This window comes from Emys orbicularis, chromosome 2 (genome assembly GCF_028017835.1).
Source record: "Emys orbicularis isolate rEmyOrb1 chromosome 2, rEmyOrb1.hap1, whole genome shotgun sequence".
Classification (NCBI taxonomy): Eukaryota; Metazoa; Chordata; order Testudines; family Emydidae; genus Emys; species Emys orbicularis.
Window position 1 is genome coordinate 12,153,701 of NC_088684.1, and position 27,010 is coordinate 12,180,710.

At 47.5% G+C, this 27,010-nt stretch overlaps 1 protein-coding gene across 1 annotated transcript in view; it reads left to right on the forward strand.

Moving 5' to 3' along the window:
* Positions 1-26,757, forward strand: part of COL22A1 (collagen type XXII alpha 1 chain) — a 271,823-nt gene extending 245,066 nt beyond the window's left edge. Inside the window, exons 48-64 of the mRNA XM_065397620.1 lie at positions 925-978; positions 3,151-3,204; positions 4,732-4,785; positions 5,638-5,682; positions 7,275-7,328; positions 7,957-8,001; positions 9,684-9,737; positions 10,780-10,833; positions 14,542-14,595; positions 16,277-16,348; positions 18,167-18,202; positions 18,467-18,511; positions 18,827-19,006; positions 23,240-23,306; positions 24,766-24,948; positions 25,818-25,895; positions 26,570-26,757. Coding sequence (XP_065253692.1) covers positions 925-978; positions 3,151-3,204; positions 4,732-4,785; positions 5,638-5,682; positions 7,275-7,328; positions 7,957-8,001; positions 9,684-9,737; positions 10,780-10,833; positions 14,542-14,595; positions 16,277-16,348; positions 18,167-18,202; positions 18,467-18,511; positions 18,827-19,006; positions 23,240-23,306; positions 24,766-24,948; positions 25,818-25,895; positions 26,570-26,757 — 1,317 coding nt within the window. The remainder of the gene's footprint in view (positions 1-924; positions 979-3,150; positions 3,205-4,731; positions 4,786-5,637; positions 5,683-7,274; positions 7,329-7,956; positions 8,002-9,683; positions 9,738-10,779; positions 10,834-14,541; positions 14,596-16,276; positions 16,349-18,166; positions 18,203-18,466; positions 18,512-18,826; positions 19,007-23,239; positions 23,307-24,765; positions 24,949-25,817; positions 25,896-26,569) is intronic.
* Positions 26,758-27,010: the final 253 nt, after the last annotated feature.

A 27,010-nucleotide genomic window follows, 5' to 3' on the forward strand; every position in this document is an offset into this window, starting at 1 on the left:
TTTTTAAGGGCTGACCATCTGGCCTCCTTCCCTGGCTAGTGCACAGGTGAGACGTGGGGGTGGGCAGCCTTTTCAGAATTGGGATCCAGAAGGCTCCACCATGTCCTGCTGCTACACTGTTGTGGTTCTCTCTCATCTGGCACCTGAAAAACCCCAGGCTGTTCATGCTATGAGAGAGTCCCCAGCTACCCAAATGGCTTATCCAAAGATATGATGGGTAAGCAGTTAAGGAGAGGGCTCTGTCTTGTCTGGGGGAGAAACTTGGGGATTTTCCAGGGGAACTGGGATTCCGCAGGAACAGAGGGGAATTAGACAAATTGTGGCCAAAATCAAGCCCAGGTTTGCTGTAGGTTTCATGAACCTTACACTGAAAGTGGGCCAGGTTTTTGGTCCAGTAATAAAGCCCCATAATCCGGTAAGTTTCAAGTTACAAACAGTTTTCCTAGCTCTCATTTTGCATAGCCTTCTGCCTTGGCCTTTTGGTCTTCCTCTCCTGGCTCCGATAAGCATAGACCAGCAGATGCCTTAGGAAAAGTACATCCGCAACATAACTGTGCTTCTTTCTCGACTGACTGCTAGCACTGCAATAATTGCTTAGTGAATATTTCCCTTGCATACAAAATATGCAACTCATACCAAGCCTGCTATTATGTTTCTTGACGAGTTATTCAGTCTCCAAAGCCTATGTATATTAAAGACTTTAGATACAGCATAAAAGTGCTTTCCTTTGCAAGCTGAGGCTTCAGTTTGTAATCCCAGGATAGCTTATTTCCTGAGGACCAACCCTTCTGTGTGTTCACGCATTTCACTGTTCTATCACTGCTTCCTTACGACTGCCATTTATTGAACTAAAATCTGGGGGACGTAACTGAAGAGTGAAGAAGAGATTGACACTAATCTAATAGCTCTCTTGTGATTCTGCAGGGTCACCCTGGAATGCCTGGCTTCGCGGGACCTCCTGGAAACCCAGGGCCCCCTGTAAGTTTTCCTCCTTTTCCCCCCCATTGAGACGTGGATCATCATGCTGCATATGTGTGTGTCTCTAATAAGTGTAGCTGCAGACTGCATATGCCACAGAGGGCCACTTCCACCCACGTCTGTGCCATTTCTTTTAAGTTTCCCATTGGGTTCGTAATCGACCCTGGAGCATCATAGAGTCCCACACTCATGCTAATTGCTACTTAACGCAGCTTGCAACCATTGCTTTGCCTCATGAACGTAAATTTATGCTAAACTTCGGTTGCTTCCTTTATAGAAAAGACAATGGGCATGACATTTCTTTTCACTGAGCCCACATGGTAAAAAATATTGGTGCTTCCCATCTATTAGACGAGGCTGCCAGTTGGCTTTAGAAATAACAACGGTCAAAAGGGAAAATGCTTGGCTCGTTGACTCGTTAAATGACACACAAGGATCTTAAGACAAGGGTTTCTCTAGTTTTCTCGTGTTGTGGACTTCTTTGGATAGGATTGTCCCCCCACTCTTGTGCGTCGCCCTTCCCAGTTCCCCATGCTCCACATTAGCAACAGTGCTTCTTTACATGACAAAAGCATATTAGGATGGTGTTGAAGAGACATGGCTAAAATCAGTTTGCTTAAGTGCATTGTGTGCAGCCACTTATGTCTCCCAAGAGTTCTATCTTTTCCCTGATTGTAGGACTCTGACAAACCTCCCTTGAAGCCACTCTGGCTTAACCTGGCCGGGTCCCTTTGCAGTTTGACCCTAGCCCTCCTAAATGTTTGCAACCTCCCTCTAATCCCTGTGTCAGAAGCAATCTGAGCATGGCACAATTTATATTGCACTGTTGCTTTGCCATTGTGACATCAGCACCACCAGGAAGGGCTCGGTGGGTCGCTGAGCACGGTTTCGAGGACTCAGACAGTTAATACATGCTTTCTGGCCCAGAATCATAGAACCTGTTGGGTTGGGATGGTAGCTGGAGTGGGTGACCACATCCATTTGCTTGCCTATTGGCCAAATTGATTGCACAACCTCAAAACCAGACTATCTAGTCTCTTCGCATATTCAAGTTATGATTAGGACCCTACCAATTTCACGGCCGTGAAAAACATGTCACGGACCGTGAAATAAGCCCATCCTCGTGAAATCCGATGTCCTCTTGTTCCTAGGAGCGCCCCAGCAAAAGGGGGCTCCTAGCTCTGGCTGGGCTGGGGAATGATAGCATCCCCTGCACAGCTGCTCTGGAGGAGGGGTGAGACCAGACCCACCTCCGGGTGCCTCCCCCTGCTGCAGCATGCTCTGGGATTGGGCAGCAGCCCCAGAGGTTCCTGCAGCTGGAGGAGGCTTGTGGAGTTGGATCCGATCTTCCCCGTGCTGCTCGGAGTGCCCCAGCAGGGGGCTGCTAGCTGCTAGTCCGGGCAGGGCTGGGGCAGGACAGGACTTCGGTATCTCTCCCAACTGCAGATAACTCCACAGCCCCTCCGCCTCACTCTGTCCAGCTCTGAAGGCAGCACAGAAGTGAGGGTGGCAATCCCATGACCCCGTACAACAGGTTTGCGACCTCCCCCCACAGTCCCCTTTTGGATCAGGACCTCCACGGTTACACCACCATGACATTTCAGATTTAAACGTCTGAAAATGTGAAATTTACCAATTTTCAAATCCTATGGTTGTGAAATTGACCATACATTACCATGAATTTGGTAGGGCCCTAGTTATGGTGATTCCATAGCCCGCCTGAGCAGCTTGCCTTGATGCCAAAGACTTTATAATTAATAAAGTTTCTCATAATATTTAACCTACATTTTTCTTGCTGCAACCTGTGCCCGTGATGTCTTGTTCTGTCCATATTGACTAATGAGTCCAAGATTTGCCTTCTGCAGCATATGCTCCGAGATATTTCTCCCAGCAGTTCTAGTCTTCTCAAAGTTAGTCTGGGCACAATCTTTTTCTAATTACTGTATATTTTCTGGAATGGCAAACAATCGAAAATGTCTGACAATGTATGGCTTAGGAGGCTAATTATATACAGAGGTTGGTGATTGCTTTTCTGAGATGAATGAATGTGAATGAATGCTAATAGGAATGAATGACAGAAAACGGTCATGTTGCCATCTGTGGTACTGCCTGTGTTGACAAGGATACGCTACGAACGAGCAATTCATATTCTTTCTGCTTTGTTTTATTTAGGGACCAGATGGCAAACCAGGACCTGCAGGACCCCCAGGAATGCCTGGGGATACAGTAAGCCATTGACCAGGGGGTTAGCTTCTTTAGAGTGAGGCTAAACTGAAGCAAACATGATGTTTTCCCCCAAGCCCCCCAAGTGATATTTAAAATGATATTCATATTGAATAGGCCCTGCTGGAAACTCTTTATTTCCTTTACTTCTATGCAGTCCAACCTTTCCAGAATTAGAATTCCTGATACAGCTGTGATGTGATGGGGAAACCCTTCAGTGAGTAGGTGGCTTCCCCACTCTTCTCCAAATTCAGTCCACATAAGTTATAGCAGGATAAATATCCTCCGTTCCTGGGGTTTGGTTTTATTCACCGAAGGAACTTAAAATTCAACCGCATGAATCCAATGCAAGCTTTCTACTCAGGCTTGTCATCTCCTAAGGTTACTCTCAGACCTGCTCAGCCCACAGCCTAGGTTTGGATCTCAAGAGAGAACCTACTGTCTCTCTCATATCCATACAGGTAGTGACCCACGTGCAACACTGAATCAGCAAAACACACTTAAAATTTCCGAGCAGGATCATCACCTGCTGACACAGTGCTGGAAAATAAGGGTGAAGTGCTAGCGACTCCACAAGGCCTGCTAGGGATTTCGTTATTGCTATCGGTTGTACAAGGAAAGTGCTCAGATACTACCGTGGTGGGTGGCAGTAAAATACCCTGAGAGAGAGAGAGAGAATCTGATCTGGCTCTGATTGATCTTAGCTTTTGAATCTGGTTGATCTTCATTGCAAAGTGAAATAGAAGATTCCTTGTTATGAATCAATGTCTCTCTTGTTTCCGAGAGGAGGCATCTTGGAGTAACACAGGCTGTTGAGTCAGAATAATGCAGCTGTGTGTAATTATGATGCATTTCTGGAATTGGATTGTTCAGTGTTTGCTAACGAGCCTGTCGCCCCTTGGCCATTTCTTCAACTCTAGCCTTCATCAGAATTCACCAAGAATTGCCCCTCTGATGGCTGTTGTGAGATGAGTTAGTCTTAGCAGAGAGGCCAAGGACCGAGCTTTTCTTTCAGCCCTAACAGGTGGTCAGGGTGAAGCAATGTGTGACAGCCTGTGTGCTGTACAATCCCATAGATAAACAGGATTTCATTCACAGGGACAGTCAGCTAAACACCTTTCATAGCCACCAATTTAATATATACAGACTATAAAACATGCATTGACTGGCTTTTATATTAATGTCAATAGCACAGTGCTGGGCAGAGACTTACTATGTTGTTATCCACTTCTTCACAATTTACACTTTTGAGACCAAATCCAGCCCTCTCTTAAGAGGCTGCAATTCCCACTGAAGTCCATGAGAGTTGCATCTGTTTATCTTGGAGGCTGAATTTGGCCTTTGGTGTCAATAACTGTGAATATAGCAAAGCAAAGTTTGGTCCCTAAGGGAGTGGAAGTGGGAATGCATTAGAGACATGTAGTTCATTTCTCCTCCCCTCCCAACTCCGGGTTTGCAAAGTGTTCTTCCTTGTGAAGCAGCATCTGAAAAGCTTTTCTGAACATTGCCACATCAATGGTCTCTTTACAGGGTAAAGATGGCCCACCAGGTCTCCTGGGCCCACCAGGACTGCCTGGCCTTCAGGTAAGGGACAATTGCTTGCTATTTCTCATTCAATATGTTACACTTCCTGTAAGCAAGTGGACACAGCCAGTGACATTTCTGAGCTGTCTTGGAGTGGATGTGAGATTTATATTCACTGGGCTCCATACAGTGTGAGTTCTGGGTCGGGCACCTTCCAGCCAAGTGATAGTTTCCAAAATAGATTCATCTGTTCCTCTTGCCTGACTCTTATTTCCCTGGCAGAGATCTTCCCATAGGGCACCAATGTGAGATAATGCCTCCAAGCCTGTGGGCACAGATAATTGTATCTGCAATTCATACTACTACAGGGGATGGGATTTTGTTATGTTCTAGTGTCCAGAATGTAATGATCCCCCCTGTATTGGCTCAAGAACAAGTGCAGGGTCAGTTTAATACCTGAAACCCCACTGATCTGGCAACTGTGTTGATCTAGTGAGTCTTATCTATCTCTAATGTCTATGGGCCAGATCCTCTCCTGGTGTAAATCAATGTAGTTCATTGAGTAGTCAGTGGAGCGATGCTGATTTACGCTACCTGAGTATCTGGCCTTACATTCCTATCTTTAAGCAGTGTGAGGGATGCTGATAAGGTGAAGCATCATGCGTCTGACTCCTCTGTACTTCCCATTCTGGAACATGAAAGAGCCTGTGGTGTTGGCAGGGTGCGGGAGTAGAGACCATGGGGACTGGACAGAGCTGTTGTTTGTAAATAGCTGAGGTGTGGAAGTGAGAATGGGGCATCACGGGATGCACAGTGACCAACCAGCGCAGTCATCACAAGATTCACACTCACAGAGATGTACCATTCTTCTGTATAGCCACCCTGACCCCCTAATGGATGTTTCACTTTCAGGGCATTGACGGCAAGGATGGCAAGCCTGGATCTCCCGGGGAACCGGTAAGGATTCACGTTGTAAATATCATCATTTCAAGCTGCCACAGTCAGGTTTTCAGAGCCCACACCTGGCTATTGCTTTACATGCATCTAGTTCACACTGAACTGCCTTGAGCAATCTATTAATGTGCAGATCTTAGCACCTTGAAAGGAGACCTGGCCCTTTACTCTGAGGGTCTGTGTACACTTTAAACTGGGGGTGTGATCCTCAGCTCGAGGACACAGAGCCAAGCTGCCATGGTAAGAATAGCTACAAATACGACAAGTAGCTGCATTGTCACGAGCTGCAGGAGGGGCAGCTGCCCTGAGTACGCACTAGGGTCTCAGCGGGTACGTACTCAGGGTGGCTAGCCGCTCATGCTGCTGCAGGTACGCTGTGTGTGTAGTGCATTCACTCAATCAGAGCTAACATGGGCAGGTCTCCTGGAGCTGGGACTCACAGCTGCAGCTCAAAGTGTAGCCATCTCCGTAGTGCTCCTGTAAATTCTAGAGAGACCCAGGTCCGTTGTGTAATACTAAACCTAGTGAGCCGGTTTTTGCGGATGATGGGGCAGGGAAGGGAGTAGGAAATGCACTTGTTGGGTTGCAGAGTGACCATTCTCCTCCCTTCTCGGAGAGGAAGTTTTGTGTTTGATTTCCCCCCATTGTTCTTAACTTGTACGCACGGGGAGGAAAAGGACTGACCTAGAGTTTTCCAGCCAAAGGGCTATATTAATAAAGTGGACAGGAAATAGCATTCCCCTAACATATGCATATTACTCTGAGAATGCGCTTCCAGGATCTGTTGCCCCCATCTCTCTTCCTGTGATTTGCCAAAATATGGCAATCTCTTTCCTTACCATGACAGCGGACAAATACTCAGTATTAAGGTATTGTGTAGACTGAGCCACCTTTCAGAGTCAGATGCCCGCAGTTGTGCATAAACAATTGCACGTGCCCAGTTTCTCTGTGAAAATGCCCCTTTTATTTGTACGCACCAGATAAGCATGCAACTGCGTGCATCTAATTTTGAAAATCTGGTCCAGACAGGTACACCTGGCAACAGGCGTGGGCACATCTTCAACTTCCAAAGGCCACGTCTCTAGAAGCAAGGGTGGATTTACAGCTCGGTGGAAGGTGCCTGAGTGTGTGCACTCAGGGTATGTCTACACCCAGCCGCTAGTTCGGCGGCTGGCAATCGAAGTTCTGGGTTCGACTTATCGCGTCTTGTCTGGACGCGATAAGTCGAACCAGGAAGTGCTCACCGTCGACTGCGGTACTCCAGCTAGATGAGAGGAGTACCGCGGAGTCGACGGGGGAGCCTGCCTGCCGCGTGTGGACCGAGGTAAGTTCGAACTAAGGTACTTCGAACTTCAGCTACGTTATTCACGTAGCTGAAGTTGCGTACCTTAGTTCGATTTGGGGGTTTAGTGTAGACCAAGCCTCAGATGCAGGTTTTGTGGGAGCATCCCCATTGCATTCACATTTGAAGACTCGTCCCTAGAGCCCTCGTTACAACTAATGGGGAAGAGCAGAATTCCTTTTCAGATGGTGATGAGGCATATGCTGGCAATGACAGAACAAGATCATAATCTGAATGTGCTTGTTTCCATTAGGGCAAACCAGGAGAACCTGGGCTCCCAGGCCAAGAGGGGGCCAGAGGGTTACCGGTAGGTACTACGTCAGATGGTTTAATCCAGAAACTGTCTTATCCTTTACACTGGAAAATCTTTGGGTGGGGATGGCCTTTGCCTGTGCGTGTGCGCACACAGCACCTAACACAAAAGAGTTGGCCTGGCTGAGACATCTAGGCATTTCCACAGTATAAACAATAAAAAAAAATCCAAGAACTCAAACTGGGCGTTTCTGGATCTTTTGTCCCCAGAATTCTCTGGAGCAGATTGTGCAGGTCCTTTGCCTGGAGACCAGGACGTAAGAAGCCTTCCACCCTCTGGGTGCCCCACATGCCAGGGCTGCTCACTGCTGTAGGCTGTGCGCTCCAGCCATGCATCCTGGGGATGGGGCGAGGGGAGGCCATGGCCCCACCCTTTCCCCTACACACTGTGGGCCAGGCACACCCAAAAGAGCCGCTGCACCACCATAGGCTCCCCTGCACCCTGTGCTGCTAAGAAGAGGGATGCTGCCTCCCTGGGATACAATTGCACGCTGAGCAGGGCCTGTTAATCTAAGGCAAAACCAGAGAGGTTTTAAGGGCAGCCACTGTGCATGCACCATTCAGCCAAGGCCTTCCCAAAGGTCCATGCATCTGGCTGTTGTTAATGTCACTCTCTTCTGCAGGGCTTCAAGGGGCACAGAGGAGATGCAGGTCCCCCAGGCCCCAGGGTAAGTAACATGCACCCCTCTGGGTGTGCTGTAGAAGAAGATGGGTAAGTCAGCCTTAAAGGGGCTCCCTAAACCTGAAAGAGAACATTTTTACAGGCCTTTTTAACATTGTGTTCACAAGTTGCTGTGACCTTGTGGGGCCGGCCATTCTAGATGCCTTGCAGTTGGGGGCAGAGCGCAGGGTGGACCCAGCTGTACGCTGCCTGACGCAGCTGGGGAGAGTCAGTGGCATTACTGTCAGCCTCCTTTTCTGGACTCCCAGCTAACATTAGTGCTGGTGTATTGTGCGGTCACTGATGGGTTAGTGCAGCACATCTCATGCCCCTTCCATGATGTCCCTTTGCATGTCAGTTTCACAGCACACCTCCCTGTGTACTGCCATGAAAGCCACAGCGCACAGCTCACAACTGCAGGCCAGGGGACCAGGAAACTTACTGTGCAGGCTGTACCAATATCAAATCGCACACCACCAAGCATTAGAAATGCAGGATGAATTCAAAGATGAGGAGAATGGGCATGAATAATAGAGCTTTTTGGCTCACTCACCTCCTGATCAGAAAGTCCTGGCCTCATTCTCAGCTCCGACGTTGCAGGGATCCCCACAATAAGAGGTGTCATCCTGCAGATGAGATGGAAAACTGAGCTTTCTTCTGCCTAACTCTGGCTCTTTAGGAAAATAAATTATGGTCCAGTGGCACATTGCAGGAGGACTGGCAGAGAGCCCCAGTGACCTAGATCCTCCTCCCCTCCTCCCTAAAACAGTTTTTCCATGAAGAGTGCATAACGTGCCTTCACAGTCACTGCACTCTCAATAGCTAAGGTATTAAGAACATAAGAACGGCCATACTGGGTCAGACCAAAGGTCCATCCAGCCCAGTATCCTGTCTACCGACAGTGGCCAATGCCAGGTGCCCCAGAGGGAGTGAACCTAACAGGTAATGATCAAGTGATCTCTCTCCTGCCATCCATCTCCACCTTCTGACAAAAAGAGGCTAGGGACACCATTCCTTACCCATCCTGGCTAATAGCCATTAATGGACGTAACCTCCATGAATTTATCTAGTTCTCTTTTAAACCCTGTTATAGTCCTAGCCTTCACAACCTCCTCAGGCAAGGAGTTCCACAGGTTGAATGTGCGCTGCGTGAAGAACTTCCTTTTATTTGTTTTAAACCTGCTGCCCATTAATTTCATTTGGTGGCCCCTAGTTCTTATATTATTGGAACAAGTAAATAACTTTTCCTTATTCACTTTCTCCACACCACTCATGATTTTATATACCTCCATCATATCCCCCCTTAGTCTCCTCTTTTCCAAGCTGAAAAGTCCTAGCCTCTTTAATCTCTGCTCATATGGGACCCGTTCCAAATCCCTAATTATTTTAGTTGCCCTTTTCTGAACTTTTTCTAATGCCAGTATATCTTTTTACTGGAAAGGGCTGCACTACCTTGCATATGAAAGGTGCTCCTGGCACTTTTTTTTAAGCAGCACATCAAGTTTTAACCACATTGCTCCCATTGGCATTAAAGCAAGATGCATGACATGTGTCACCCCATAGAGACTGCAAGCATCAATCCAGCACTGCAGAATCCCTACACTGTCCAGAGGCGTGTTACTAGCCAGCATATCTATAATGTGTCTGATCCACTGAAATCATCACTACTTCCTTTGCTCTGTGTTCCAGGGAGAGCCAGGCGTGACCGGTCCTGCTGGTCGTGAGGGCCCGCCGGGGAAGGATGTAAGTGTACTCTTGGAGCAGCAAGCAAACCTCTGTCCTTTGATAAGTTGACTTGTTTCACAGTAAACGAAGAAACTGTACTAAAGGGTGAATGCTTGGGGTGACACACAGGGAACTGTTTAGGCAAAGCTTGTTAGGAGAGGAACTTTAGGGCCTTTGTCCCTGCTCAACCTGCTGACACTTAAATGTTAGCTGTGTCTTTGGAATATTAGTAGGAACTGCATTGTTTCAATCCTGAATTGTACAGCAGATCCGATGTCTCTATTATCCCTGGCCCTGATTCTGCCATGCTTATTCCCACTGAGCAGTACTTTTCTCTGCCTAGTTCCCCTGCGCCTGAATCTGTCACATCTCATCCTGAGCAGCATCTTACTCCACAAACAGCCCTACTGGAATCAGTGAGATTGCCTGCAGAGGAGGGCACTACTCAAAGGGAATCAGGGTAGCAGAATCAGGTCCTAGGATATCATTAGTGTCAGTGCAGTAATAGAACAAAACCCTGGTGAGCATCCTGTGTACTGTATGATCCTGGAGAGGCCACTGAGGGATGGACCAGATGACCGATCATGCCATTTCTGTGGGTCACTGGGAAATGGTTTCGACTGCACCCCCTTTTAGTCCCTGGAAAATGTTGCCTGCTGAACTGTGGAGTTTGTCCTAGAAGGTAGAGAATGAAAAGGTCTGGCAGAGCAGGAATTGGAGCTGTGTCAAGGTGCAGGGCAAGAGTCTGTCCCAGAGAAACATCTTACCTGCCCCATCTTCAAAATAACAACATGTCAATAAGCCAATATAGTCTAAGCTTGGCCGGCAAATACCCAGGTTAATGGACTTGACCTACAGACACACTTTTTGAAATCCAACATGCCAGTCTTCCCTCCCGCAGAGCCAAAACCTCTTCACAGAACTTTTCTGTGTGTCATTTTCTTCCCAGTTGAGGAGCAGTAAGAGTTAAGCCAGAGCTGTGTTTTATTTTCAGATGATGATCTCATTGTCTTTGCTTCGGTGTTTTCCACTCAGTGCAACGATTTCTCTTTTCTTCCAGGGTGATACAGGCCCCACAGGACCTCAAGGTCCTCGAGGACTCAGAGGGCAGCCAGTGAGTTTCCTCTCCATACAAGCAGCCTTTGAAGGATGGACTCTCGGTGGTAGGGGTGTCACAGAATCCACAGCTCTGGTTTGGAACCAGAATCCCACAGAAGACTAAGGTGGCATTTGGCCAGAATGTTTTACTTACTTTAGGAAAGGAAGAGCTGAGTGATGTTCCAAGGGCAGGTGGTGACCAGTAGTGTCTAGGAGCAGGTGACTCTGTAGGAGCAGGCAACTCTGTAGAAGCAGAATTCTATAGTAGTTTCTGCTATGAACTGGGTATCAGGAGCTCCTGAGTTCTAGACTTGGCTCTAACACTTGACTTCCTATGTAACCCTAGGGGACAGTCCTCAAAAGTGTTGTTAATTTTGGGTGCCACCTTCTTTTGAGTGCCCAACTTGAGCCTGATTGTGATACTTGTGAACAAGGGGGGAGGGATAGCTCAGTGGTTTGAGCCTGCTAAACCCAGGGTTGTGAGTTCAATCCTTGAGGGGGCCACTTAGGGATCTGGGGCAAAATCAGTACTTCATCCTGCTAATGAAGGTAGGGGGCTGGACTCAATGACCTTTCAGGGTCCCTTCCATCTCAGAGATAGGTATATCTCCATATATATTTTTTTATATTAGTTGTTTATTTCCCATGGAAACAAATACATTTTTGAGAGAAGATGCCTTGTCATTATCAAAAACACACAGAAAGTCCATTTTTAATAGGTTTTCAGTGCAGAAAAGTCAAGTGGATGAAATTTCATGAAGTATCATTTGGGATGGTTGATACATCGCTCCTATTGCTTTATTGTATTTTAAAAATCAACTCTCTCCAAACATGAATACAAACTAGACTGTCCAGACCTGAGCACATCCCTAAAGGATTCAGCCGATTCTTTCCTCCATGGGAAAGCAGGCTACTGACACAGAGATTCTGAGACCTGGGCTATCATCAGAACAAAATGCTGACTTAGGCAGCAGTGCCAGGAATTGGAACACTGGGGCTTTAGGAGCAGGGAGTCAAGGGGTTTAGGTGAGACTACAGTAACATATGCAGAGCCCTTGTGTCTGCTTTGTAATTTATCCTGTCATGCCATGCATGCCCTACAGTGCTGGCGTCACTCACTAATGCGTCTTGGCCTGGGCACTTGCAATAAGTAAAAAGGCTCCAGGAGAGAAATCATAAAAAATAAAATTATCATAGGTCCTAGATGAGCCAAATACCTTTTGAGAGGCTACGGATGAGTCTGTGAGAGGTGGGAGGGAAAAGCAATACCCCCTCTTGTTCCTTTTGTGTTTCCTATCCTCTGCAGTACAAACAGTCCAAAGTACTGCATGAGAAACACAGTCTGAGTATTACAAGTAACAGGGCACTTTGCATGGGCTATTTCAATTAAACATGAAGTATCCCTGCATAATGCGGTAGGAGGGAATGGGGACTAGTCTTTATCAGCTCTTTTGACTTGCAAACTGCCTGATTCTCCATATGTGCAAATGCTGGTGCCCTCCATTCTCCCTGTGGTGGGACCTTCCCATCTCTAGCGGATGGTGTCAGAGACAGAGATGTGGACAGTCGTTCCAATTGGTTGGAGCCAGAGTCCACTCTAGTGGTTGGAGCTGGAGTCAGAAGTCAGGAATCGATGCCGAGGGCCAGGACTGGGTTACCTGGAGTGAGGCAAGGCTGGAGCCAAGGAAGGAGCAGGGCTGGGAAGAAGCAGGAGCTATTACAGCCATGGACCAATGCTTTGAGCAGCTGTGTGCATGGAGCAGCCGCTGAACTGCTGTTGCTGCTGGGCTTATGAGCCGGTCTGCTGATTCTTCCCACCAATCGGGCGATGTAGCCAATCAGGCAGCCTGCTACAGGCCAGCTACGCTCATTTGGTTGCCCAGAACCTGGCTCTGCTGCAGGCCCTGATTCCTGACAGATGGTGCAGATGAGCTTTGAAGATCAGCTGTATACTGGGTGTTGAGGACTTGGATCGGTGCCTAGGTATTGCAGTCCTAGCATAGTATCAAAACCCCAAATGGATGGTTGTAAGTAACATCTGGCACTCTGAAGACCTCTGGCTCATGGGATCTCCCCTTCATTTCCTGCTTGATGAATTATTCAGAAAGGATTCCCATTTCTTGGCAGCTACCAGTGTAAATATTCCCTAGTGAGAACTAAAGCAATGCAGTTGTTCCCTTGTCGGGAGCTCCATCTTCCTTGGGAGTTGGCATGAAATCTCGAGCACCTGGATTTTAGATAGGGGCCCAGATCTCCAGGTCTGGATGAGCTCTGAGCTGCCTTTCCATTCTCCTGATTCTGGAGTCACTCAGGAACTGAAACAGCCCTGGGCTTAACCTAGAGCAGCTTAAGAGCTGCTCTAAATTACATTGGCTATATTGGCTTCCCACTTTTCTGGCTGAGGATCACTGGGGTGTATCAAGCTCTGGATCTGCCCCCTCCTACGCCTGAATGAGGGATGAGGTGCGGTAAAGCCCAGCCCAGCAATCCAGGTTTACAATACCCAGGGATTCCCCCTGCATGAGGGGACTGCCCTGCGGTCCATTTCAGGGCAGCTGTCTGTTCCTCAGTGCCACGAGAAGTGGGGCTGGGGGCCAGGATGTTACCCACTCTTTCAAATACTTCCCAGAGAGGCGGAGAGGCCCTTCTTTTCTCCAGCGGGATGGCGTTTCTGTCAGGGGGGATAGGAGACCAGAGTGCCGATTAGGGCTGGTTGGGAATTTTTTGATGAAACATTTTTTCACTGAAAGATGCTGATTAGTCGATGAAATGCAGATTTTGTTTGTCGAAATACATGACTCTGAAAAGGTTTAGGAAGAAAACATTTTTTGGTTGTTGAAACATCCTGTTTTGAGATTGTGGAACCAGAGAGTTTGGGGGTTTTTTTAATTGAAACTTTTCATTTCAAAATGTTACTAAATTTACACTAAAAAAGGAAAACAGCTTAAAATTGAAACAAAATGTTTCGATTGACCCTAACTAATTTTGGGGGGTGGATTTTTGGTTTGCAACAATTTTTGGCACTTGAATCTTTTTGTCAGAGCAGAGGCCAAACCCTTCTCTCTGAAGTTACATTCTGCTCCTCCTGGAAGTTCTCCTTGATGGATGTGAAATACTGGGAGAAGCTTTTCTTACTCTCCATCCTGAACTAACTCATGTGCCATTTTGCTGCACACTGTTGAACGGAGGTGGCTGCTTTTCAGCGGTGGCCAAAGTGATCTCTGAGTGGAGAATGTCGGAGCTGCGTCTTTACCCGTTGATCCCAGAGGAGAATTGTGCTTGTGGTTTGTAAAGTCTGAGCACCAGGATGAGAGGTATCATATAAGCATTCCTCATCCATACTATTCAAGGTGGCAGCATAAGATTGACAGGCACTCACATGCCTCTCTGTGGTTACTACCTGTTAACACCAATGAATGATTTGTACTCTCTTTTTAACCATTAATTAGGCTTTAGCCAGTAGACATGTACTATTGCCTATTACAAGAATTCTGTCCTAATCAGGGTAAGGGTTACATCTAGCCACCTGACCAGAGTTCTCTAATGTGTCCATCACCATAGTATCAGGGCATCACATTAGAGGGTGGGTGCCAGTGTCCTGGAGGCAATGGAGAAGACCTTTCCAGGAAAGAGCCTGCACTATCCAGGAAAAATGTGTAGCCACAAAGAAGCTCTGAGCTGTATCCTTTTTGATTCCAAATCTGTTCTTTTCCCCTCAATCCAGGGCAAGAGTGGCTCACCCGGCGCCCCAGGGGAAGCTGGCCTTGCAGGTAACCCAGTAAGTACCTCAGCCGTGTACACCCACAGCGAGCCAGGGATGTTGAGACTGTTACGGGGACAATTTATAACCCAGCTCGGAGAGAAGAGTTACATGTCGCATCCTTAAAAATGTATTAAATCCGGCCCAGTAGATGGCCTCTCAGAGGGGCTATGTGCAGCCCCCCACAGAGTGCGACACGGAGGCTGAGAGGCCTGGAGGAGCTGGCAGCAGCCTCTGCAGAGAGGGAAGAGTAGCATTAGAGCAACTCACCCAAGGCCTTCTGGAAAACGGCAGGCCACAGTTTAAAGCAAGGTCACAGAAGGGGACAGACCTCACAGGTGCCAGTTTGTATGTGAGACCAGCCTGCGAGCATTGAGGTGCAAGAAGGCCTCTGAGGAGGCTTTTGTTCTGTTCCCCAAAGTTGCTCTTGGGTTCAGCAGTTAGTTATAGTAAAGCATTGCGCTCAGTCCCTGTAATGAAATGCAGGCCAGTTCCCTTCATAGTCACTGGGGCTCCTCTATCCTAACGTTATGACTCACTGGGATTTCAGGTTCAGATAAAGGCCGAGAGTGTAACCAGTAGGAGTCAGGACGTCCCCCTCAGTTCAATGATGCTTCCTTTGTCTTTCTAACGTTGTAGCTTCCATGAGTAGAGATGAGGGGAGAGAGATAATTTGTGGTGTGTGTGTTCTCTATTCTTATCCCATTCTCCCCTCTTTGAGAATTATCTCCAGCTGGGGTTCAGGCAACAGCCAGTCTGTTTCCATGGGACCTTCAGCTGTTTCCATTGCCAATATGTAAAGTTCTCACCCATAGTTGTCTTCCTGACAAAGAATAACTGTTTAACTAGGTGATAGTCCCCTTGACTTTGTCGATACTTGGCTGGGGCTTCAGTGTGGCTTTTGTCTCTGAAGAACTGGTATGGGCCTGTCTTTATAAACTTAGTAATGCCATACAGCAGAATCTTATAACTTTACAGACATTGTTACCACACATATTGTACCATGATGATAATGTTCAGCAGATTATGAGTTTTCAAATGATACCTCACAAGACATACTTTGTACAAAGTTTATCATGGTCTTGTAAAAAGGGTAAACATAGTACAGACTGTCACAAGGTCTATCAGTGGCTATTGGTGAAGATGGTCGGGGATGCAACCCCATGTTCTGGGTATCCCTAAACCTCCAAATGCCAGTAGTTGGGACTGAATGATTCAGTAACTGCCCTGTTCTGTTCATTCTCTCTGAAGTATGTGGCACCGGCCACTGTTGGCAGACAGGATATTGGGCTAGATGGACCATTGGTCTGACCTAGTATGGCCATTCTTATGTTCTTAACAATGACACAGTATTGGTCGGCATGATTGGCTTTGGTCTCATTGATATTATCCCCCTTCACTAACATCAGTAAAATGATCCTTACTCCCCAACACAACAGGCTTCCCCCACAGCAAGCTTAGAGCAGGAGGTGTCTCCTTCTGTGAGCCCAGGCATAGCTTATTTCCAGTTCTCCGGGAACTCAGACTAATGTCCTTAGCAGTGCACTGTGTGGTGACAAACCTAGTGTTTCAGGACTTGGTTTTAAGAAGAAACGGGAGGGGAAGATGAGGATTCAAGTCTCTCGATACACGAAGGCTTTTCGGAAGAGGTGATGGGGGAAGGAGCTGCTGGTGTTTATGTTTCATTTTGTTTCCTAAGGGTCCAAAAGGAAACAAAGGAGAAAATGGCAGCCCTGGACTTCCTGGCTTCATTGGGCCCCGAGGCCCTCCAGTAAGTATCTGTTTGGTGATGCAAAGCAGTCGTTAGTCACCCACTGCCTGGTTTTGACTCTTGAACCTGGAGGAAGGAAGGACAAAATGTCACGTTGTCAAAAACACAGGCGAGAGCCTTGTGTATCCAGATAACTCCCAAATAGCCCCCTCTCTATTCCAAGGGGCCCAGGGTATTCTTTCCAAAGAGAACTATAGTCTTTTCCATAGCTTACCGAAGGAGGATAATCTCATTTGTAGCAAGGACACCTCTCATAAGGCCCTGTATATGGATGTGGCATTCACGAAGGGGCGGTTCAAATGCTTTGCACAGCGTGAATTTGGGGTAGTCACATTACTCACTAGAGCATTCTGCATGGGCCGTGGGTATTACGGAAGAGCTACATCAGGAACGTGTTAGAGCAATTAACAATATTCAGACTAATTCTTGTATTCCTTTACTTAAGGCTAAAGTCCCTAGTTACCTTGAGACCAACGGTCTAAGGCTCAGCGATAGAGGTACATGGCAACTCATCCTTAAAATATCTCCCAACGTTATCTAACACCTTTTCTAGCCATAAAAATATCACAACCTTAAAATCCAGTGTGTTGGGCCCTTCCAGGCCTAGAAGCAAATGTCGGATCCCATTGAGAAGCTGGGAATCTCCCCTTCCCAGTTAGTTAATGTTTTTGTTTCCAATCCTGCAGTGACACAAGGTAACAGACTTTAATGATACTACTGCAGAACTGAATCTTCCCTGGCCTGAGTCTTAAGTTGGAGTCATTTTTTTAATGGGAAGTAAGAGAAGGAAGAAACATTTTCCCTTGCAAGTTTGTTTAAAAAAAATAATAAAGTGGCTGTTTAAAGCTGCTATGGAGTTTTGGAATGTTGGAATAAGTCCCAGTTTTGGTTTGGTTGGCAGGTGATGTAACCCTCAGCATGTGATTGGTTGCACTGATATGTAATAAATATACCCCATGCCTGTGCAACTGATTACATGCGCTTCCAGTTCATCAGAGGTATATCAATTACACACACACACAAACACACTATAAATATAATAAGGGGGGCAGGGGTGTTTCAAGGGTTGTAGGTCTACACATAATTTGACCTATGGCTTTTACAGACAAGTCCTTTTCTAGTTCCATTAGTTGTGAGAGATGTGCTCAGAATTTAGCAATGGCCAAAATGCTGGTGTTGCTTTTCAATCCTGTGCTTCAGTGCTGCAGTAGTAGACCCCACAGAGAATGCTAAAATAGAGACATGATAATGCTCTTTTTATTCTAATACGGTATATGCAGAAGAGAAGAGTGGTAAATGGAGAGTGCTTTATTGAAACCCAGCCGAGCTAACTGAGAATTCAGTAAACTAGCTCAAGAAAACATATGAGAGGCTGTTGAGACATTCAGAATCAAAGTGAATTGTATGGCACCAAAAGCCAGAAACCCCTGTTAACAATACATCCATCTCAACATCTTTGCTCGCCCTGTAGGAATGACTGACTGCTTCTCTACATTTAGGAACGTTCACGCAGTGTGCAGTATATTTGGAGATACACTTTGACCATAGGAACTCTCTTTAGTTAGTGTTGACTCATCTCAGTCCTGCCTCACCAATCTGGAATATGACACTTGGCGACAGAGTATCAGAGATCCAAGGATAAATGATCTACAGCATTTTCTGCTTGACTCAACATTATCCAGTCCAAATAGTGCAAGTGAAACCACCTCACTTCTGAGATAACAATCAGGACTGGTAGTTTGTGTCTGACTTCAGACTGCCTGCGTTGTTGTGATATTGTCAGTGTTGTGAGTTATGTACTTTCTTTATGTCTCTTAGGGAGATTCGGGAGAGAAGGGGCCCCCAGGAAAAGAGGTGAGTTCAGTTCCCACCTGGTTGAGAGCACGGATGGTATCTAGGTTCAGTGGTAGTCTCAGGCATGCTTACTGGGGTTGCGTTATTTTGTTCTTGAGTTACTGGTTTGAAAACATTAAATAAATCTAGAGCACCCAGGGAATTGTGGCGTATACAGGACTTCATTTTTCGGAGGGCCTGGGCGCCATCACAAGGGGAAGCATCCTGTCATTAACTCCGTACATGAATAGCTCTTGCATACTCATGTCTATTATTTCATTCCAGGGCGCAGCCGGGAAACCAGGCAACCATGGACCCAAAGGAGACAGGGTGTGTTGAGAAGTGTTATTAGCATTACTTTACTGCGCTAAAATAATAAAAACAAATTAGATGCTTGTCGTCCAAGTGCAGCCTATTGGCTAAGTGCAGCCCACAGAGGTCTACACTGCTGCTTCGGGCCACTACATCGTTAATCCTTCTACATCAGTAACACTTGGTAATGTACCCAAGGCTTTACTCAGTATACTTGCCCATTTCTGTGGTCAGAAGTGCTCCACTGTGCTCAGTAACCAGGCAGTGTTTCATTAGGCTGGGGGAGAAGGGACGTGTTCTTCTCTGTATTGATATGCTGGTTTTGTCTCATAGGGAGATCCTGGCGTCAAAGGTGACAAAGGCCCACAGGGAGAGAAAGGTCTGCCTGGGGATCCTGGCATACCTGGCCATAAAGGCCACACTGGATTGATGGGTCCCCAAGGACCACCAGGAGACAGTGGGCCAGCTGGACCTCCAGGGCCCCCAGGACAGCCAGGCTTCCCCGGGCCCAGGGTAAGAGTGGCAGCTGTGAGCTTCCAAAGAGTCTTATAAAAACACTCCCTTAATGACATGAGCACAGCCCGACGTTATTGCCTAGCTGCCTGTGAGGTGCCTCAGTTTATCCTGCAATGCTATCAACACGTGCTTCCTATGTTATGTACGCATGCAATGCATGTACGGCATCATTACCTGCTACTGCTCTGAATCCCCTGCACTCAAAGAAGAGATGCTGCATCTCCGGGGGGAGGGGGGGGTCTCCCGCTAAACAATATTTGAATAAAATGGCTGTCATAACCGTAGCGTTTTTCAACTGAGGCATGAAACTGAGATCTTGGACAACTGAGGTCATTAACATTCCCATGCTAATTTTTGCAAAAATAGAGAGAGTTAATTCAGGGGGTGTTGGCAAATTTCAGTTTGGGAAAGAAAAATGTTGCTGGCCTAAAGCTCCTGATGTGAGATGGTTATGATCTCCTTCACTTCCTATGCTAAACTGCTGCATAGCCTCGCTGTGTGGTGTTTAACAGGTGCCCTGTTCCACCCCAGAGGTGGATGCATTATATTGGCAAGTTGAGTGATTCATTTCTGGTAAAAGCTCTTTAGGATCCTTCAGTTTGAAATTTGGTGTATAAATATAAGATATTGTCAGACAGGAAAATGCATGTGGAACTCTGGTCCACCAGCTTTTATTTAAACAATGAGTGCAGGCGGATTAAAAGAGTAGATATTTACACTAAGTAAGATAAAAATAAATGAAGAATATCAAACCTAATGCTCCAGCCCAAGCCTGAACATCTACACTGCAATCTTACAGCCCCATAGCCTGAGCCCTGTGAACCTGAGTCACTTGACATGGATGTTTCACTGCACTGTAGACATATCCCTACGTGTCTAGAGTCAGGAGGAAACTCCCTACATAAGCATGTTACAGCCTAATTGTCCACACAGGGCTTTACACCTTCCTCTGGTGGTGGCCTGTCTCAGAGTGAGGTATTGTGATATGCGGGCCTACCAATTTACCCTAACTGTGAGCTCAGCTGTAAGGAGTGGAAGTTCATGAGATGTCAGAATAACCTATCACAACAAATGTATGAAAGTCCACTCCAAAAGGCCTACTGGTCTAACTCAAGCACTGTGTTAAGATCATGCCTAGGGTTACCATATTTAACAAATAAAAAAAGAGGACCCTCCACGGGGCCCTGGCCCCGCCCATTTCCCCACCCCCAGCCCCACCCCAGCTCCGCCCCTTCCCTGCCCCAACCCCGCCCTAACTCCGCCCCCTCCTCCCTCCGTGAAGCCGGTAGCGCTCGGGCTTCGGGCAGCCCCCATGCCTCCGGACCCTGCGCCCCCGGCCGGGCACTTCCCCTCCCGGGCTCCGGCGGCGCAGGGTCCGGAGGCATGGGGGCTGCCCGAAGCCCGTAGCGCTCGGCTCTTAAACAGAGCCGAAGAGTCAGGGGAGGAGCAGAGCCGCCGCGGCCGGAGGCTCTGCTCCTCCCTGACTCTTCGGCTCTGTTTAAGAGCCGAGCTGCCCAAGCGCTACCGGCTTCGGGCAGCCCCCATGCCTCCGGACCCTGCGCCGCCGGAGCCCGGGAGGGGAAGTGCCCGGCCGGCGGCTGGGGTCCGGAGGCAAGGGGGCTGCCTGAAGCCCATAGCGCTCGGGCGGCTCGGCTCTTAAACAGAGCCCAAGAGTCAAGGGAGGAGCAGAGCAGCCGCGGGAGGGGAAGTGCCCGGCCGGCATTTTTCCCGGACATGTTCGGCTTTTTGGCAATTCCCCCCGGACGGGGGTTTGATTGCCGAAAAGCCGGACATGTCCGGGAAAAACCGGACGTATGGTAACCCTAATCATGCCTAGTAAACAAGAACAGAGTGAGATCGAAAATCAGTGAACCAAAATTAGTATGTGGGATATTAGACCTAATTAATGGGCAAAATAATGAGGGGGGTGTGGGCTATTCTGCCCATCGCTCCCTTTTCGGGTTCTTAAAGAAAGGCTTTTGGAGAAAAAATAGCTATTGGAGTGAACTTCACCATTGTGGCTGCTAACCCGCTCCCCCCACTATCCTCTGGAATCCTGGACCGGACCACCTTCATCCAAATCCCGAAAGATGTCCTGACCTGACCAGGCCAGAGAGAGGGACTCAGGGGACAGCTTCGGCTAAATCCCAAATCCAACCTGGAGTGTGAGACTTCATCTCACGCCCTAATGTGTCCTTTGCCTTCCCTAACTTATTTCTTCTCTTTTCTATCTCTCGCCACCTTTTTCTTCTGTCTAATCAGAGTCTGGCCTACCTGGCCAAGACTTTATTGTTTGCAACACTGCTGGAAGCCCCATCACCAGAAAGAGGCAGCTAAAACAATGTCCTAAACAGCCCGATGCAGGTACAACTTTGCCAGGTCTTGGCATGGCTGAAAAGACCGTGTGCTGTGCCTGTGTTTTTTTCCAGAAGTGAGATTGCAAGTGAAAGTCAACATCCTCTAAAGGGAACAAGGGATGTTGTTAAAATGAAAGCCTGACTTAATCCTTTACATTTCAAATGCTGTAACTGTTTTTCCTTCTTCTTCTGTAGCTTTAATAAAAGGTGAAAAGGATTTTAAATGGTGTATTTATCATGGTAATAAGCAGGCTTGAGGTGTCTGTATGTCAAGCCACAAACCTTGTTTAACGCTGTTTAATATTGAACAGTGTCTGGGTTATATTAAAACCTTTGGCCCATATATTCCATCTAAATACAACGGAGGATACTGGACTACAGAGACCCTTGATATATTCCTGGATATATTATTGGAACCAGCTCATCAAAATTCATGAGATCATAGTATATTTGAATAATTTGTTCTATGTAACAAAAAGAACACTCTACTAATCTAAAGTGCCTGTGGGCTCAGTATTTAGAAGGGTGAAGACAAATATTTGATAGTAGTAAAGCAGACTAAATGTTTTGAGAAATTAATTCTGCCTTGAGGCTTTTACCTCATAAGTATTGAATGTGAAATTGTCCCTCACGTAAAGAACAGGTAAATTTTAGACAAAGCACATCTTTGCCCAGCCACATGGAAGACACATGATGAAACATAGTAATGAGTTATGAATAATTAAAGCAATTAAAAGTAATGACCTTTAAAAAAAAAAAAAGCCCTAACAAAACAATCCACAATTCTTTTTCGGGGCTTAGGAAGTGATCTCTAAATTTTGAAAAATATTTTCTGAATCCATCAGCAAGAGGCATTCTAAGTGAATGGTGATTAAAATGAGGTCATTTCTGTTGATACTGATGGACAAAGTCTTTACATTATGCTAAACCCGTGGCTGGAGATAGGCAGCAAAGGGACTAAATAGTCCATATTTGGGCAAGAATTTTTTAATTAAAAAATTGTAATAACATGAAATATTTCTATATTTTTAAAAATGTTTCATGGGTGCTACAATCAATAATGAAAAATAAGAATTTCAGTCTCAGAAGGGTCATAAAGCTTTTTATAAAACTGATGTACAGCACAGATTATACAATGTTGTACCCCGAAATGCATCCACTTCTGATGCAATGCAACAGCTGTTGAACAGCACACTTCACCAGCACAAAAGAGCAGGGGACAGGAAGTGAAAAAGACTGCTACTGCAGTGGGGACTTTAGGCAGGTAGTACATAATTACTCTGTACAATTTAGAAATCGCTTTCAAATTTCATCTGGCCAGAAATCAAAAAGAAATTGAAGCCAGGAAGAAACTGTGACTTGCTTTCTGGGTGGAGTTTCATGTGAACATTCTAGTTAGTTCCATCCCACATGAGGTCAGGATGCTACACTGTCATTCTGTGTTAATGTGTATAACACACAAGACTAGATACTGGGTTTGATTGCCCCCTTGGGTGCAGGAGGGTCGCACACGGCACACACCTTTGCGGGAGCTCCTTCTCTAGGAAGATTCACATTTAGGAAGATGGCAGTATTTTCACTATGGTCTTCCTATGGGTCCCTCTAGGGGAAGGCAGTTTTAATCTCCGCCTGATGCTCCTGGTGGTGGGCGTTGACCTGGAGATGCATTGAACCAATGAATCCAGTGCTGGGCTTCCCAGCAGGGTGGGAAGTGTAGGCAGGTTGTGCCCCTGTGAGCTTCCCTTCCTGCAGGCAGATTCTTCAGCACTGGTGACTCAAGCCCACGGTAGCTTCTCCAATAACCCCCAGGTGAAGAGTTTTTTGTTTGCAGTTCTTGCTGTGATTATCACCATGCTCTCACTCTTCTCCCTAGGGGGACTCTCCATCGCTGGAGACTCTGAGACGGCTCATCCAAGAGGAGTTAGGAAAGCAGCTAGATGGTAAGTGTCGGTACCGGGCAAGCCACCGAAACGTCTGAGGTTCCAGAAGATGCTTTGTACAGCCCCCGAGCATGTGATTTGTGTCCCCACCTTTCCCAGCTGTTAAAGGGCAACTTTGAGACAAAGCCTGTGCTTATCGCATCACAGCCCGTTGCCAGGGAAATGACTATGTTATCACAAACCCAGCATTGTGACTTCACTGTGGGATCACGTGGGGAGAGAAGGTCGGTCGGGGGGGGGAGCAGCAACATTATTTTGGGGGAAATTCCTGGAAGAAAGCACAGAGGCTGAATGAAAAGGCGGTGGGCTCAGACTAACGTGCTGGTGGCATCCAGAACACAACTGGATGGGAGAAGGAACAGCAGATGCAGTCTGCTGCTTCATGCAGTGGCTATGAACTGAGGGCAGAACTACAGCCCATGCTTTGGCCACTCCCCCAACCTGCCCACAAACCTCCACCATGCTCCAGCACTAAGGGTCACTGCAAAGCTTGGCTCCATGCCACACAATGGGGTGAAGAGTCCCATTGCATGGACTCTCTCCTGTCTGCTCTCCCCACAAACCCTGGAGCAGCGGGAACAGGGCATTTTTTTCTGCATTTTGCGCCGTTCAGTGCTGGTGGGCAGGATTTGCCTCCATGTTAGTTAATGGTCACCGTGAAAGGAAAAGATTCAATTAATCTTTTACATGCTTTAACACTTCTAGTGGTTTAAAAGGCTTCCCTGGCGCGAAAGTCCCTTCTGTTCAGGGTCAGCTAATGGAAGCCTGAGCTTCAACCTGCCCTTCCCTCCTGTGAGAGCTTTTTGTCATGAGTTTAATATGTCTGGGGGGCTGCTGAGGTCTGGAATCTGGAAACTGCCATCCCGGTGTGTGCTGGGAAAACAGGAGAAAGTGCTGGCACAGGGAAATGGCGGAGTCCCACTTTCTGTCTACACAGCCCTTGAGTCAGGGCCAAGTTGCCCGTCTCAGGCCTGGCTGCCCCAGAAAGAAAAGAAATCCCCTCTCCCTAGAATGAACCATGTCACCTGCCTTATCTCACGCTCCATGTTAGGAACTTAGTAACGAGATCTTCCTTTCAGTGGGGAAATGATCACAGCGCTAATAATCCCGGCCGGGTAACAATGCAGCTGAGGGAAAGGAAATAACCAGTCCTAGAAGCCAGTAGGACAAGGAGCCAGGCGATGGGGGAGAGGAAGGAAAAGTCTGAGAGAGAGATTCAGAAAAAGTTCTTAACTGCAGGAGCAACAGGGTAGTAGGTTAAACTGGTGTAGGTTGTGGGGGAGGCACCATCATGGCTGGTGCTGAAGAAGTGTGTGGGGAAGGCAGGGTAAGTCGTCTGTTAAGTGCTAAGAGTTGGGCTGGGAAAACACGATCTTTCATTGGCCCTATTGCCTGCAATCCCTTGTCTCGCAGAGCAGTGACTTTCTAACCTAACAAAACCACCTCTGTCTGTCCTCAGCAAAACTAGCCTATCTCATGACTCAGATGCAGCCAGCGCACGTTAAAGCACCCCAAGGCAGGCCAGGGCCTCCGGGGTCTCCCGGTAAGGAAGGGCTCCCAGGAAGACCTGGCCCTCCAGGAGAGCCCGGCCGACCTGGACAGACAGGGTCTGAAGGGCCATCAGGACCAGTGGGTCCAAAAGGTGAGTGAATCATAGAGCATGTTGGGGAAACCTGGATGCTGTACCTGTTCCAAACCTTGTGTGCTCTGAGCCCTCGGAGGTTCCTACACGTTCAGTATGTTCACTGTAGTAGGGGTAAATGGAGCAGCAAGAACTTCTTTGTTCTGCTGATTTATAAACAGACTTTTTCATTTTTCAGTATCCGCAGTGGACTCTTTGTATCAACTTTTTTTGCTTCGTTTCACAAACTGTGATTCTCAGAAATGTTCGGCGTAAAGTACGTCTTGAGAATTTGGACAGAGCTCTCCCTCATTTCAGTATCCCATCACGGTGTCGTGCTGTTGCTTTGGGATGACTCTGCATTGCTCAGAACAATGAAACGGCAGCAGGTCAAGGTGCCTCCTGGAATTTTTACTGCACAGTAGCAGGGTTCACACGGCTACTGGGGCACTGCTTGCTACAGCGCTGTGGATTTACATTCCAGCTTGTCATGCGCTAAGTCTCTGCATACGCATGCCCTTAGGTCAGATGGACCCCACTCTGACCCTCATCCGGCCAAACACTTAAGAGCAAGCAGAAGAGAGGTGAATGTGGCTGACCTTTGCACAGGGCCTTCGAAGAATGCGGGAGAGGCTCCTGGAGCTCTCTGCCCACTCAAGGGCCAGTCACAGTCTGAGCTGGCTAGGTGCTTATCCCAGCAGATATCATATATCAGCTAGGAACGGGGGGCGAATGTGTTCCCACAGCAGCAGCATTTTGCACAGTGTCTCTACCAATAATATTTATTTATATTACAGTGGGGCCTCATGCCTCCAGTCAGGATTGGTGCCCCCTTGTGGCATCTTTTGGTTGTGCAGCTCACAGTAACCCGTTTGGATTTTATCCTCCAGGTGAAAGAGGTGTGAAGGGTGAGAGAGGAGATCCTGGTGTTGGTCAGAGGGGTGAAATTGGTCCTCCAGGAATTCCAGGTGGGTTGTTTGTTAATACTGCCAGAAGCATTGTGCCTCTTGGAATAGGCTAATTGCCAACACTCCCAAACTTAGTGACACCAGGAGTGGTGTTGCGAACATGCCAGCAGCCAGAGTGCCACACCTCCTTTGCAGATACTTGTATTGATCCTTTTCTAGCTGAACCAAACCCACACATCCAAGCAGCCTCAGATACCGGGAAAGCCCCGAGCCAAACATTGTGGTTCAAGCGCACAACCGTGACACGCTGTCATTGTTGATAGATAAACAGCATTTGCTAGTTGTGATACCAGTGATTGATCCGACCTTCTCTTCGCCCTGCAGCTGCAGGGAGAAGGCGGCATGGGCTGTGTTTTATGACTCCATGTGCCACATTTGGCTGCCAGGCTCCACATTGTGCTCCCTGTGTTACAGCAGCTGTGTCCTGAGGTGTGCCTGCTTCTGGTACTGCCAGGCGGGGAAATGTTCAGGGAGGGAAGTGAGCATTGCTACCAGCGACATGTGGGGAAGTACCTCAGACTGGGCATGGCCCGGAGAGATGGGGCGGAGCCAAACACCTCCTCACTTGGCAGAAGTTCATCTCCAGGTCCCAGCCTGGCTGCCGGGCCCCTCTCATGTGGTGTGGCCTTGCTGAGTCATCCCCTGGGAATAATGGTCCTTTGTTTTCATTCCAGGCCTCCCAGGGGAACCTGGCTATAGCAAAGATGGGATGCCAGGAGCACCAGGCCCACAAGGGGAAGCTGGAGTTCCAGGCCTCATGGGCCCACAGGGACCTCCAGGAACCAGTGGACAGTGCGATCCCTCTCAGTGTGCTTACTATGCAAGTCTGGCCGCCCGGCCTGGCAATGTCAAAGGGCCCTAGGCAGCCCTGGGGACTCTCTCCGGACTGGTTTCTGAAACTTGAATTCAACACGCCTACCAGGAGCTCTTGGATTGTTCCCTAGTTGCGTTTCTTTATGGGAGGCCTTTGAGATGATCAAAGCCAACGAATGCTGCCGGTCGGTCAGATTATTATTAATTATTATTTTTATTATTTTGTTGTTGATGTGAGAAATATGTTTGGTTTTGTTCTCTCTAACATCAGGGCATATTAAAAAATTAAAAATACATTTTTA